At 37.2% G+C, this 15,621-nt stretch overlaps 1 protein-coding gene across 4 annotated transcripts in view; it reads left to right on the top strand.

Moving 5' to 3' along the window:
- Window positions 1–15,621, top strand: part of USP32 (ubiquitin specific peptidase 32) — a 78,781-nt gene that overhangs the window by 19,771 nt on the left and 43,389 nt on the right. For all 4 annotated transcript variants that reach the window (XM_083806807.1, XM_083806806.1, XM_083806805.1 and 1 more), the window contains exons 2-5: window positions 1,516–1,643; window positions 7,463–7,568; window positions 8,128–8,246; window positions 11,850–12,009. In XM_083806807.1, coding sequence (XP_083662933.1) covers window positions 1,516–1,643; window positions 7,463–7,568; window positions 8,128–8,246; window positions 11,850–12,009 — 513 coding nt within the window. The remainder of the gene's footprint in view (window positions 1–1,515; window positions 1,644–7,462; window positions 7,569–8,127; window positions 8,247–11,849; window positions 12,010–15,621) is intronic.

The raw sequence follows: 15,621 nt of genomic DNA, 5'->3' as shown, positions 1-15,621 counted from the left end.
ATAAAAGATTCCATGGACATGTTAATGTGAAACAGAGAAAGTCAAATACCATACGTGCCAGGTAGCAGTAGTATACCAACCTTCTTTTCCCATATAATTAAAGTATGTTTATTTTCCTAAAACAAGATGTAATAGTAACTTTTAGTAATAGTAACTGTGGGTCACGCTTGAGGCTTATTTCTTAGATCCTTGTTTGTTTTTTTCCTGGTAAAAGGTACCCAGAATACCTAATAAAATTTGAGAAGAAACATGACCCAATCTCTGTTTTTACACGCTGTCGTAAAGTCAAGACCCCAGTCTGTTTCAGTGTCGATGAGGGTTAAAATCAAGGAGGAATGTTTCAACATCATTGGCTTCTTAAGGAACGATTTTCCTTTTGATGAATGAATTAATCGAAATGCGGACGTTTTGAAGGGAATGCTGGGTTAAGTCCTGAAGTGCTCTGTTTCGTTTTGGCTGGCAAAAAGCTGGACAAGCTTCTGGCCGTGTTGGAGTTGCCCCGTCTGGCTGGTTATATCAAGGGAAGGAAAATGCCTTGCTATAAATACGGTGCAATAGCTGTCACGGGCAGCATCTCTGCGTTGGCTTCGGGCTGCTGAACGCTCCTCTGCAGTACGTGGGAACCTACGTGGGATCCAGGCCGTGGCGTGTCACACTCTGCAACCCGATTTTGCCAAAGTACTTGTTTTGTTCAGTGAGATACCTCTCAAGTATGCATTTTGCTTGTGGACCTAGAGTAATTCTTTGCCTTCCTCGGAGCTGCTTAACCACGTTGTTAAAAAGTCGCTTTGTGCTCGTAAAGTAGGAAGGCAGGGACTGCTTTTCAGGACACTCATGCAAGTATAAAGGGCAACTCTTCAAACTTTCCACCTTTGGTTTGTGAAAAAGTTTGAACAGGTTTTAGGTGGTAATCAGACTTTGACTGTGCAAGGGAGTCTTAGGTGGAGAATTACTTTTAGTCCAAACCAGTACTGCTGTTCAATTCAGGCTTTGCTGTGCTGTACTATCTCATAAGCCTGTAAGTGGTGATTACTTATTTTCTTCTATAGAAAAATAGACTGGTTGCTAGATGAGGCTGTTTGAAGCATGCTGCTGGAGCTGCTCTTCGTAATACCACAGTTGGTTACAGATCATTTCTCTAGCTTACATGCAACATAAAATTGATCGTAAAGCTAGCTTATTTTCCTTCTGTGTGACAATAACGGTGCTTAATTTAGAACAAATTATAATACATTATTGTAGTCAAAGAAAACAGGCAGTGAACTGTTGCAATAGTTGATGTTAACTTTAGTTCTACCCCAATTCTCTTTTTTTGGGGGGAAGATTAAGATTATTAGATCTCATTTTCCAGTTGTTGAGTTTTTCCACTATCTGGGTGAGATCATGCATTTAATTCTTCTGATCTTTTATTTTTATGATAAATATAACGTGTACAGGATCTTGGGAGTCCTTAAGGTGTTAGATTTCTATGACATCTTTATTGACCAAATCTTTTTCTCCTCTTACTCAATATAGTTACAGACATAGAGCTGAAGCGACTGAAAGATGCTTTCAAGAGAACTTGTGGACTCTCGTATTATATGACCCAACAATGCTTCATCAGGGAAGTTCTCGGTGATGGAGTCCCTCCAAAAGTTGCTGAGGTAATCTATAAACTTTTCTGGAGAGATGTATATGGTTGATACTGTCTACCTTAGATGTGCACACACAAATATGCCTGTGCAGAAACAGGCAAATTTAATTTCTTTCCATTTTTCATACAGTGTTACAGTGTGTGTTCTCTAACTGAAGGTAACGTTCCAGACTTGGATCATGAGCTGTCACTGATGTGCGCTTGACTGAGTCATTGCCTGACACCCATCTAATAGGTGGCAGATGACTTCAGGGTAAATCTAGGTATCCAGATGTAGATTTGGGGAAGTGAAAACCTGGGAAGTTTTAACTCTCTATACGAAACCGTTATAGTAGAGGAATTTATTTACTCTGGAGGTGAGCACGCTGTTGGTTTCTCTGAGATTCCATAGGCTTTTACTTCGTTTTCTAAGGTGCAGATGAATCTTTACAAGCTCTCAGAAATAATTTTGTATATTTTAAATACATATATAAACGAACTGGACAGTAGCCAGAACCAAAATATGCTACATAGGTATAAATAATACATGTATGTGTGTGTATATATATATATAGATGTATAAATATATATGTTTATATATATATATATATATGTTTATATATATATATATATTTATATATATATATATATAAAAATAGTGATACCATCCTGCACGTGTGTTGAAAAAAAATTTCTTTCATAGAGTTGTCTGTACTTTGAGAGAGAAATTAAAATATTGTTCAGGGAAGAATAAGATTAGCCAGACCTTTCAAATGATATTTTGCTCCATGTCATTTCTAATCACAGCTGCTATTTCTGGTATCTTCAGCGTTATTGACCTCACAGGCAGCATGCAAGTCTTCCAGTTTTATTTAGATAATGTGCATAGTCAGGTGTGTGTTGCAAAAGTTTAACACTGTATTAGAGGGTTTCTTTTTTCTAAGCTTAATGTTTTCTCTGTTCTTTTTTCTTTCTTTTCCCCAAGTATTGACAAAGAGGATATTACTTGCTTCTGTAATATATTTGGCAGTTTTATTTTTATGTGTGTATTCAAGCACTTAACAGGAAATACTGTAATGTGTGTTAGCACTGTCAAATTGAATGGAAGTATGAGATTTCCCGTAGCTCAAGGCAAGTGTCTTCAGTACTAGTTTTGGTATATTTTGTTTGAATACTTTGTTAGTACACAGTAAGATTTAAAAAATAATAAAATAATCTTATACTGTACATGATTTTTTTGAAATAATAGGAAATATTAAAAAATTTACATTGTAAATTAATTTGTGCTTTCATATCCCTTTTATGTCATTATTAATGGTTAAATTATTGATTTGGATGAGATAAATTTTCACAAATAGATACTTTGGGTTTTCAGATGTCTTCTGTTACCGTCTACTTTTCTTTTTTTAATCTGACCTTGAAGACACAATTTTTATCATAATTTTGTCTCTTAACATTACAGTTCTGCTGCAGTTTTTGGTTCCCATTTGGTGAAGTAAAGTTAGTGGAAGAATCATGACTGTTTTCTGACGTGATCTCATCAGAAGTGGGATATCAGCATCTCAGAATTCCAGTACAAATTACTGTGTACCGAATTACTGTGTACTTCTAGCATTCATATTCAGGCAGTGCAATATTCATATCTCTGAGCTTGAATATTGAAAATCCGGACAAAACTTGGACTTGACTCTGCTCATATTGTAATGGGATTCTTTGTAATTCAGTGTGGAAAGGCAGGCACACTCATTAGACAGCTAAAGCCTTGTTCTGAGTTTTCAGCCTTTCAGTCATTAAAATGGATTATTTTGAGCCTGAGGTTGCTGGGCCGTTTTCTCTGCATGTTTTGAGTAATGGTTCGTTGTATTTGAGGAGTGATAGGCCTTCAGGAATTCATTAAATTAAAAACACTGATAGAGCAGGCATGCAAAAGAGGGAAATGAAGTCTGTGGAACTTCGATCAATTTACATGATTGTCATGCACACGAAACACTTAAATGTTCCGGGTGGTTATGTTCTGAAAGGATCTCTTAGAAAAATGGAATTGAAAATATTAATAAAATGAAACAGCATGGGCTGTGTCTGCATTGTTTGAACTGCAGGAAAGCCGGTCAAGGGCTGAGATGCATGAACACAGCAATTATTTTTAAATCTAAGGAAATAAGACAATTAGGATATGCAGTTATGGGTACCTTGACAGAAAAAATATTGTTCAGAGGAAGTAGAAAGAAAGAATGGTAATATCTCAAGAAAGCGTTTTCAGTAGCTTTGTATGTTAGTCTTAGGAGAGGAAGAATGCTGAGAAGGACCTCCTAACTTTGTCCTGTGCAGTCGTGTCAAAGACTAATTAGATTATACCTTTATCAGCTTAATTTAGAGGGAGTTGCATATCAACCTTATTGAAAAAGTAGTAAGCAGTGACTTTTTCTTGCTCACTTCTTCCAATGTATATTATATTGTGAGAAGCACTTGTGCCGGTTTTTCTCCAAATGTGACTGTAATGTAAGTAGAAGAGGGATGCTAACGAAGACATGAAGGACATGTAGGGGGAGCTGCCAAAAGAACGAGAATGGAGACTTCTCAAGGACTGAAAGAGAAGACGGGTCATAAGAATAGAATCAGGGAAGAATCCAGGAGGTTTTATACACTAGAGAAAGGAGCCAAAAGAATGCCTTGAACATCCTCTCCTACCCTTCCAACAGGTTTACTAGAGGCTGTGGGCACAGGGACACAGAATTGCTTCTCATTTTTTACAGTGCATTTTATTAGAAAAAGCTTTCCAAATAACATTAATGTGAAAACTCGTGGGGCTACTTCTTTAGAAACGTGAACTAATCTTGGTTGTGTGTTGTGTGCAACTTACTCAATGTTTGTAAACTCTCACCAAAAAATGATTAAGTGACTGAGGTAAAGGTAATACCAGCTGCTGATTGTTCTAATTCGAAGGTGTGTTAGATACTAATATCTTGGACATTATCCACAGAATTCCCTTTTTTTCAAATCTTGAACGATATGTTGTGTTAAAATAGTATATAAATGGAATATCTGGCATTGAAATGATACTGAAACTGAGATGTGTAGAGTTCAACAAAAGTGGGTGAAAAGTTCAGAGATGGGTATGAATTAGAAATATGCTTTCAGATGGATGAAGAGAGGAGAGCTTTATTCAAGGTGATTTATGAAATAAGTGTGCTTTAAAAGTCTAAGAGCACAGAAAGGTGAAATTTGAGTGACAGAGAAGAATAAAGAAAAGATAATCTTTTAATCAAAGTTGTGAAGGAAAAATAGTGATTTCTCTTTCATTTGGCCATATTTATATATACATGGTCTTTGAAAGTCCCGTTAATCTGAAATGTGAGAATTCTCTCCCTTTTTATACTTAGTGTGCTTGGATTTTTGTTTTTTTGTTTTTGTTTTTTTTCTTCTGAATCTGAAGAAGCTATATTAAGACTTAAGTATAGTATTCAGCAGAGTTAACTGCTTATTAAAAAAAAAAAAAAGTAATGGCTCCAGTGTAATATAGAAGTAAATCACTTATATATGCAGTGTAGCCCTGAAGGCATCTTGTGCAATCAGAATGATTAGAAGTAGAAAGTGTGGAATTCAGATCTCTGCCATGACGTAGTCCATGAAGCATACGCTGTGTCCAAACAGAGCACAAATTTAGTTTTAATAATTTTAACTCCTCAAGCATTTGCAAATGGATTAAACTTCAGCAATAGAAGATGACCTGAGCGTACTCTGGGAGGTTAGTGTGGGTGGGTGGTGCCGTCTTACAGCAGAAGGAAATGGCAGGTTCTACATAATGTTCCATACGACGAGATCCTTCTGTGCTTCTGTGTTCACTTAAATTTACCTGCCCTCAGACATCTTTAGATTTTGGGGAATTTTCAAAGCCTCGCTGTGGTCCTCTTGCACGTCCCTCAGCAGTTCCCTCTGGCTGCTGTCAGCATGTTTACTTGCTGCTCAGAAGGCTCGGGGAGGCGTCAGGTTACCATCGTGGTGATTTACAAGTACTTTAATATGAAACTATTAAAGTGATTCAGGAAGATTTTACTTTCTCGGAAGCCTTTTTCCAGTGCTGAGTTGTTCAAGACAAAGTTCTTGGTAACAAAATTTGTTAAATTTTGCTTTCCTGGTCTAAAAGGGGCAAGTTCTGTTGAAGTATTTAGCTGATTTTTTGGCTTCCAGTTAGCATAACCCATTCTGATGCTTGTCAGCTCTTGGGGAAACAGTTTCGTGGCATGTAGACCTGTGTGAGTGAGATGGTAATGTTTGTTGGTCTTGTTTTGGAAGACATGGCACCCATGTTCTGCAAAGGGATTTCAGTCTGTTAAAAATTGATTTTTCTCCTTAATACTCTTCATTGTAACGTGCTGTCTGGTTCCTTTGGCAGGCACAACTGATAATAGATTGCACTTGATTACACTGAATGTCCTACGTAGTTATGGTAGTATATAGATGTTCTCTTGTAATATTTGAAACGTGATTTATGTACTTATTTCGTGCCGGTTTCGTGGGTAGCTTCATTCTAGCTACTTACTCACAGCCTGAGGTCACCCACTTAGACTGAACTGGATTAGTGAAACCTGCTAACAAAAATCGGTATTTCAAATCCAGGTTGGTTCCCTGGTTTCACTCATAGTCCTGCTACATGAATGCTTATCCTGCTATCACAGGCAGCGCGTCTGCAATCTTCTTGAGACATGCAAAATTCTCATCATGCTTAAATGTATTTATTTATTTATTTTAATTTATTTTCAACTGGTTTAGAATTATTCCTAAGATAAACTTAGTGTTGATAGTCGAGTGCTCAGAGGATGCATCCGGTAGCTTTCTGATCTCAGTTCTGCTGTGTGTGAGAGGTCCTAATACAGAGGTAGGTTTGCTGCTTTACCAACTTTTATACTTAGAAAATGAAGTCCTAGTAAATATGAGAATTCATACTTTCATGTGGTCATTTTACTTTATGATGATTTAGAAGTAGATTGTTTTGACGTGTTTAAAACTTTAACTTGTTGGGTAGATTCTCAGGATGTCACACTTAAGACTGTTAGGGCCGTGTACCTTTTTTCCGGAACTGCTGGTAGTCTAGAAGAGAAATGTCACTCCAATCACACGTCATCTCTCACTTTCGTTTTCTTGTCACTTGTGGGTGTAAATATTTCCCGATGGTTATGGTGGATTTTAAAAACAAACAAACCAACCAACCTAAAATGTGTATTCGTTCTTTAGACTGGTGGATTTTGGTCTGTGTGTCCCAAAGGGTCATGGCCTCTTTCTTAGCCTTGCAAAAAAGGCTAAAATTAATTGTGCAAACTCTTGTATTTTCAAAGATTTTTTTTTAATAGAGGTTAGGAAGTCAAAAAAAAGTTAAAAATGTTGCTTTTGCTGTTTAGAGCTGTTTGGTTGTGGTTCGTGTGTTTAAAAACAAATGAAAGGCAGGGGAAGGGATGCAGGGGTAGCAGCAGTTAAGACCTGTGGGTTTCATCCAGTGGTTTGCGAATGATTCGCTCTGCTCTGTTGGGTAATTCACAAAATAGTGAGTCTGCCTGCAGTAATGTGGAAGCCCCACTGACCTCTGAACTCTGCTAGGGCTCTTTGGCTAAGCTGCCGTATAAAGAATACGCTCAAGGCTTTCCTGGAGAAAAATGAAAAAGCAGAACATAATTACATGTATACATCTTGTTTGTAACCTTGTTTATTTAGAAAGCAATTCAGTAACAAGCAAGGAAAATAGTATTTAAAATGTACACAGTATTTTTAGAGCCCTGGTGTAACTTGTTGCTGTTAGTTGTGATGTCTCTGTTCTTGCTCTTAATGTTTTGGCTTACTTCTGTTTTATTCTCTTAGGTTATCTACTGTTCGTTTGGAGGAATGTCCAAAGGGCTGCACTTCAATAACTTGATAGTTGGATTAGTTCTACTTACAAGAGGTAGAGAGGAGGAGAAAGCAAAATGTAAGTAATGCAACTTTAAAAAGTAATAACAGTATTGTGTGTGTAAAATGCACTTTTGTAAAGGAACCATAAATCGTGCTGTATTAAGTCACTGTTGTCATATGTAACCCTGGCGGGTACGTTTGCCAATAAAGATAGCATGTTTTTAGCTGCATATTTTGAAATTCAACGTATTTTAGTTTTCTGTACCTAACAAAGTGAAGTATTCGTTAAGTTCCCATGATTGTGGATGTTAGGATCCTAAAGAAAGACTGTTGAGTACTGTATGTAGGCAGAGAAAGGAGGACAGCACTGGTATTTTTCAAAACAAACTAAAGCATCTGCCTACTGACTTCTGTTGTTTTGTCTTCCTTGTTAATCTGACTTGATAGTATTTATTTTTTTTGATTAGTGGGCAATGGTGAAAGAAAGAAAATATTTCCTGATCTAAACCTTATTGAGCTATACTGTGATTGAATCAAATTATTGCACTGCTTTTGGCATTCTTAGCCAGTTTTAAACCTAGTATTTGGAAAAATACAACTGTGGTAGTTGCTTAAATATTTCTCTTCTTCCTCAGACATTTTCAGTCTCTTCTCTAATGAATCTGGGAGTTATGTTGTTCGTGAAGAGATGGAGAAGATGCTGCAGGTGGTTGATGGAAAAGTGCCAGAATCTCTCAAGAAATGTTTCTCTGAGGTACATTTTGTACAAGTTTTATCTTACTGCATTCACAAAAAAGTGAATATTACATTAGGCAGTTTTTCTTCTGCTGTATAAATTCATGTGGATGTGTGGCAATAAATTAACCTTGCTTAAAGAGAGAAAAGGTTCATAGTTTTTTTTTTTTATCTTATAATATTACATGTGATTTGTATTGATGTAAGTAGCAATTTGGTATATGCAGGCATTCTCCATGCTGCTTTACTTACTATGCTAGTTTGACAGATATCATTCCCAAAAGGTAGTCATGTAATCAATTAAATTTAAGTATGAATATTGCTAGTGGAATTTTATTGATTAGTGTGGATATTTTATTGCAGTTGGGAAAGAAATCTAGAACACAGATCTGAGAGAGGAAAGAAAACCTGCCCCTTGGATTTAAAAAAAAAAAAAAAAAAAGCCTACCAGCAGTGGTTGCTTAAAATAATAGTTTCAGAATATTACTGCTGTCTCACTGTGCCTGCCAGGAGCTACAACATTTATTTATGCATTAGGTTGTTTGAGAGATGTAATAATTTTGAAGCTTGTTGAAGTCTTCCCCTAAAACAGGCTGTTGTTACCTATAGATATTCACAGATACTTCCTTGGCCCTAGTCATCCTACTGAACTGTCAGGTTTGCTTGATTTGGTTGTTTCCTTTAGTTATTGACCAGCAAAATCTAGTTGTCATTATACATTCTTCTGAAAAACTGGTTGAGGAGAAGCTTTATTTGTGGATTTCAGATTACTTAATTTCCTTACAAATTCTTGTACTGTATTTGCGATAACTTTGGTATGCTTGTTACCAGCATTGGCTGAGGCAGACTTGCTTAATCTGGCAGTGGTGTCGTGTTGGCTTTGTGGGCAACAATTACATTTTTCCTTCTTGCCTGGGATCATAAATCATATGTATACTGCAGTCCAGTTTCTGGAGCTGACCACTTCGATATTTCCTACTTATAATTCCCCATCAATATGGTGTGATGAATTATACCCTAAAACTTAATTGCATACTGTCCAAGAAATCTAGAAATACTTTATGAAGATCTTGCAGGGAAAGAAGTATCAATCTGGCTTGATACCGTTTTCCTGTTCAAGAAAATGCTCTATATCGATTTTCTTTTAAAAGGAAAATAGTGTAATAACCCACTCAGCAGGATTTACTGGCCTGTTAATCATACTAGGTCATTGCTGAAGAGCGAGAAAGTTTAATGTTCCTGCTGTGGGTCTGCCTTCCTGCCGTATGGCAGATGAGTTTATGCTTTCCAGGATGGTGTTTTTAGGTACTTTCATTCTTTCCTTCAGAATTACTGCATATGCTCATCTAAAAATAAGAGCTTTGAAGTATATCTATGTTTTCCTCATCCTTGCTTTTGGAAAAAAAAAGAAACAAATTCAGTGATATCTGCATTGCTCTAGTTGTTGAGTTCCATCATGGCTCAGCTGTAAACTTTACATGCCTCAAATGCTCTTTTTCCAAAGCTTTTTCCTGTCCCATGTCTTCCTTGTTGTTCTAATCAACTAGAAGGACACAGAAGTCTTAGTGAAACACGGCACAGCTCTTGCTCCATTTACAGAAAGCAGTGGAAAAAAAACTAGTAGGAAAGTAGAGTGGAAGAGGTAGAAGGAAAATGATCTTGAGTCTGATTCAAACTGCTAAAGAAATTAAAACACAAAACAAAAACCCACCATGCTGTGGGCTGCGTTTTTCTTCTCTGTGTGACAGCAAATTTACTTTTGCTTAATCAAGTGGTTCTGTAATCGGCTAAATCCTGCGAAGTCCAAGTTGTTGACTTACCCTTTTCCTGGCAGTTGTTCATCCCCCTAGCCTTGTGCTGGCTCAAGTAATTTTATGTCTTGATGAAGTGGATTGAGAAACTGATCTGCCTGAGAAGTAACCCCTTTTTCTGTAGCTACTGTGACTGCTGTTGCAAAAGAGAAGGGTTGGTGCCTGTAGGAGGAAGGTTAGGATTCCTGCTGTCGGTCAGTCGTGTGGACACGTACTGATTAAGCAGATGATGGAATAGCAATGTAGCATCCTGACTTCCCTGAATCATTGTCATGTGGAAGTTTATGACAGTGCCTGTAAGTGTTGGGGTATTCCTTTGTTCCCCCCCTATAAATCCTGCGGATAATTTTGCTGTCTATTCTGCTATCAATATCAGTTTATTTAAAGGTGGTTGAGTAGCACAGTGCTCAGGTTTTCCAGCAGAGAAGCAAATGAAATATGTTCCTAGGTTGTACCTTTCTTCTGTGTTAAGCTTAGAGAATCTTTCTCCTCTATGAATTACCAACAAAGATTGCCAGTCTTCCCTCCTTACAATTTTTTTCAGTCTTCTCTGATAGTTCCATTTATTTCTGGCATGCTTAGGTTGGCTTTTGTACAGGATTTGTTATACAAGGAAGTGCAGGTAAAAATTCCCCAAGGTGATGCAGGGCTGTAAAGCTAGCAACAAGCACATTTTTTCCCTGTTTATTAGTAAAAGGAGAGTCAGAAGGCAATTTGATCACGATATCTGCATGTATTTATAGGAGAAAAATATAACACTAATGTGGGAAAAAGAGCCAGGATCTGGAATCTGAAATAATCCATTACAACTGGAATATGGAGCAAATGATTTAGCAGCAATGGTGATTAACCATTTTCTTCAATTGGCATTTGCGGATAGTCCACGCCCCGGTGCAAATTGTTGGATGCTGTAGAGGTGTAATTCAGTGAAGCTTAATGGTCTGTGATATTAGGGAAGTTTAACTAGTCAATGGCTTGAAACCTCTTCCAGTTTCCAGACCTCTGTTTATTTACCATGGAGATTAGGGCCTCCATATAATGAGTTTGTCTACTGATAATAGGTTTGCCTTTATTGTAGTTAGTTTTCTAGGCAGTGAAGAAATAAGTCTGCTGATCCCTATGGTTTCATAGCCACAGCTTGAAAACCGTTCAACTAAATGGTTTAAACAGCCTCTTCAGCAGTTAAACCCTGTGAATCTATAGTTTTCACATATTCCTGAAGAGGCAGTTCCATGAGACATCCAGCAAGAGAAACCTGAGTTAGGAGATGCTGTGAATGTCATGTTTACCTACATGCTGCAAGGTGTTCTTTGGTCACCAGCAGCATAATTTTTTATGCTACCGCAGTGATTTTTTCATACTGTTAGTTATTCACAAATCTAATTATGTTAGGTGTTTGCGTGCTTGCACAGATATAACACAATGCTTATGATTTTATAGCACCTGTTAGTCAGCACGAAAGAGCTTTTATCTGTCATAACAATTTCAAATTCACAGAAATAACCCCTGTTGTTCTGAGTTGTAAGAAACCATTTTTCTTCTAATCCCCATAACCTGAGGTTCAGAGTAAATGCCTTTCCAAAGGCCACATTGAGTAGGAGGTTGAAATGCAGAGAGCTGAGGAGTCTAATTTCCCTCCTTGTGCTGTATTTCAGAATGAAATAGAAAAACAGGCATGGCTCCAAAAAATTATTTCAGTACTTGTTTTTATAGGAGATTGTCTTAATTCTTGTTCTTGCAGCTAGATGGTTCCTGTTTATGGATACTGAGAAAGGAGAGAAAACCAGTCACGTTTTCTTATTTTCTAATAGGGTGAAAAGGTAAACTATGAGAAGTTCAGGGTTTGGCTATTGCACAACAAAGATGCTTTCACATTTTCCCGTTGGCTGCTGTCTGGAGGTGTGTATGTGACACTCACTGATGATAGTGATACTCCTACCTTCTATCAAACACTGGCTGGAGTCACACACTGTAAGTAAAAGATACTTCTTATTATGTGCGTTTCTTAAAACTGTTTCAGAGTTCACGAACTTAAACTGTTGCCTTGCTGCAGTTGTTCGTTAAATCTTCCTGCTCTGATTAGATGCATGCAGTTCTGTTCAGCGAGATACATTTCTTCTCCATGCTAATTTGTTCTTTGCTTTTTGTGCTGTGACAAGTAAAACATTGTTATGTACAAGGACACAGTGGGGCATTATTTTGAGAGAACAGTATTGAGATTACAGCATTTCTTATAGTAGATGTTGACTACCAGACAAATTAAAAAATAAAAAAAAAGCAAAACGTCTTCTCTGACAAATAAGTTAATCTAACGAGACTTGATGTTAATACAGGTTTTGTATTTGCTCTTTCTGGTATAGTGGATCATAAAACTATTGAGACTGTTTTGGTAACAATGCTTGTTGCAAAAGTATTACATCTTAGGTTGTCTTCTACAGTCAAATAAGTAATATTCCTGGCATGTGATGTAGTCAGGGAACTAAATTAAAGAGAAGCCTCCTCAGGATTTGCATGTAGGAACGATCTCCAAAGAACAAATGCTTCCTTATGTCTATATTATTGCAAAAGTAGGAGCAGCTGTTTTTTAGATTAAATGTAAAAACAAAGAGCTGACAAATTATACTTGATGTGCAAGTGTAATGTGAGCATACATTACAGGAAAGCATCTGAGGGACTTGGTGTCCCTTAGGAGAAGGGTCTTTGCTGTTGAGATGTCAGTGATTCGAACAAGCTGCTTGTACTTTATGCACTCATAGATTTTTCCGTTGATGTGAGCATGGCATTTTCTCCCTTCAATAGGCGGATTGCTTTAAAGTTATGTATAGTTTTTATAGTTTTTTTTCTTTTGGTTTTAAATATGGATTAAAATTCTGTTTAGAACATCTGAAATGAAAATGCATAATTAAATCAGAAGTTTATAGGCAAGTAATGTATTAGAGTTACAGGAGAGATTGCAGTAGACATGGAAGTTTCAGAAAACTACTTCAAGGTCTAATAGACAAGGTTAGAGAAAGGTTTGCTAAAATGAGAAAAAAGAAAAAGGAAAAAAACCCAACAGATTCTTGAATTCTACAGACTTCAGCCCTCGGAAAAATCTATTTCAAACTGAGACCCACCACACTTCCAGCCTTGTCAAGTCTGCCTTACCCTAGGTATTCAAAGAAAGCTTTACCCCATGCCTCTGGATGTTACCTTGGAGCTTACTTAGATTTTTTTCACATGAAATGGAACCTTTTTCTGTACAATTTTAACTAAGCTTTTCACAGAAAGTTTATTTATACTGAAACTGAGGTTTGTAGTAAAAAATAAAAAAATAAAAAAAAAATCTGATTCTTAGAAAATAGTTGTTTGGGTGGCTTCATGTTACATTTGTTTCTGCTGTAGTAATTTTGATTTTTTCTTTAATTTCATAGAGAGTATTTTCATTTTCTTATTGCAAATTTTTCGACCCTTGGCTTGACAGAATCCCAGTTATTTGGTCAGTCTCTGTCAGATGAAATTGCCTCAAGTGCCTCAGTTTACGTTTGAGCTTTTGTGATTGCAGGGACCTTCCACTAATCACGGTGACTCTGTTAGCATTTCAGCCGTCTAATCATTGTCTGAGCACGCTTTCGGCAGGAACAGTAGTCTCTGTTTTCCATGTAATGACTCGTCACCTCTAACTTCCGCTTACCTCTTTGATGTCTTCAACTGTACAGCCTCGAATCTTGCTTAATTATTACTCTTACATGAATCGTCTCCTTCATGAAGGAACTGGCTTGCTCTGTTTAATTTTTTTAGTAGACTCAGCGATCCTACCTCAACGCTGTCAGCATCATCTCTGAGAATGTCAACCTTGAAACCAGCTCACTGCTGCTCTGAAAGGAGTACTTTTGTAATGCCTTATATTTTAAGGTTTAGAAATTCAAGTGATGCTCATATGTTTGGTTTTAATCTCTTAATCAAGTTAGTTAAGAATAATTTCATAACACTCCTGTGTATTGCAGCGTCTGATTTTGTATATCATGTTACACAAGAAAGTGTTTAGTCTTTCCTTTCTGGGAAGCATGCATGCATGCATGGTTGCTCCTCTACACGTGCTAGTTTGTGTAGCTACGTGTTCTCTTGGAGAAGTTAGCAGATTTTTAAAGCCTCATGAAAAGTGTTTGCAGAATTTCGGGTCTCTGCTGGGTGATTCAACACAAACGATATATTCTGGAGAAAAAACACAGCCAAAAGATAACATCACCATCAAAGGAAAAAAAAACAAAACAACAACACTTGTGTTCTGGGAAAAAAAAAAAAGTGTTGCTGTAGTCTGTAGTACCAGACTACTGAGAAATTCAGTCTATTCTAGCAGCTGGTAGTGTTTATGTTTCTTTACCAGCAGATTACTTTTATAAGCAGTCAAGAAGGTGGGACTAAATGAAAACTTAAGCTTTCCATTGTTGGCATTAAAAAGCTGAAATAAAATTAAATATTTGAGAATGTTTGAAGTGATTATTGAATCTTCAGGTACACATCAGAAAGCTTTTCATTTTATGCAGGAAACTAATGTAGCTTACATTTATCTTTGCATCAGTAAAATGTTTCAAACTGTACCGCGTCTGCAGGTTCGGTGTGCTGAACCACATTTGGAAAGCTTATGTTACGGGCTGTGTTTGAACCACTAGATAAAATTAAACTGTATTGTACTTTTGTTATCTTCCAGCTAAATATTGTTAAAAGAAAAAAAAACACAACAATGTATTTAGTAATGTGTTAGAATGTATGCAGCTCGATACCCTTCAAAGGACAGATGTGGAAAACCGACAGCAATTTTAGGTAGTAAGAAGACAAACTGGTGAAGTAACCAGCCTCCCCCACGTCTGGACAAATGCTTCTTTTTATGATGTGTCTGATGATTTCCCCTGTGATTTGAGGCAGTAGAGGAATCTTATACAATAAATGCAAAAGTAAGGAAAATCAGAATGCTCGGTCACTTGGAAGTAATTGCAGTGAAATATGAATGCTTGGGGCCTTGCTGGTTTGCTTTAGGTCTGATATTTACCATCTAGTCAAGTCCATCTAAAGAGTAAGAAAGTAATCTTACCGTAGCTGGATGTACGAAGCAGTACGAGCTGTTATGACAGCTCCTTCTCTCTAAACTGAGGCTCGGTTTTAGTACGTTTAACTAGGATAATAGTTACCTTTTGGGAGAAAAAGGAACTGAAATTGTTTAGTAAACCCAGGCAAACGCTGCTAGCAGAATATAGTGAAAGAGTGAAAGTTTTTAGAATTTATTTTACTGTCAAATGAAAACTAATAAGTAAGGCTCCCCTCCCAGTGCATGCACAGATTCATGCCCTGGCTGCCGGACTGCGGCCGGGTTGCAGCACGCCCTCTCCCGGAGCAGGGCTTTGCTCAAGCTTCAGACCCTTTTCAAGCCTTACCTCCTCTCAGTGCGCTTTCCATTAAACATCTTGAATAATATGTCAGAGACGTGAAAAATTGTGGTGATAAAAATAGTGAAAGTTATTAACGTTGATGTAGGAGAGACAGCGAACATTCTGTTGCAAGGCACCAGTGACTCCATTTACGTTTGTTTAATGAGCCGAGCTATCA

The sequence above is a fragment of the Anser anser genome, assembly GCF_964211835.1.
Source record: "Anser anser genome assembly, chromosome: 20".
Lineage (NCBI taxonomy): Eukaryota > Metazoa > Chordata > Aves > Anseriformes > Anatidae > Anser > Anser anser.
This window is presented reverse-complemented; position numbering and strand designations above follow the sequence as displayed.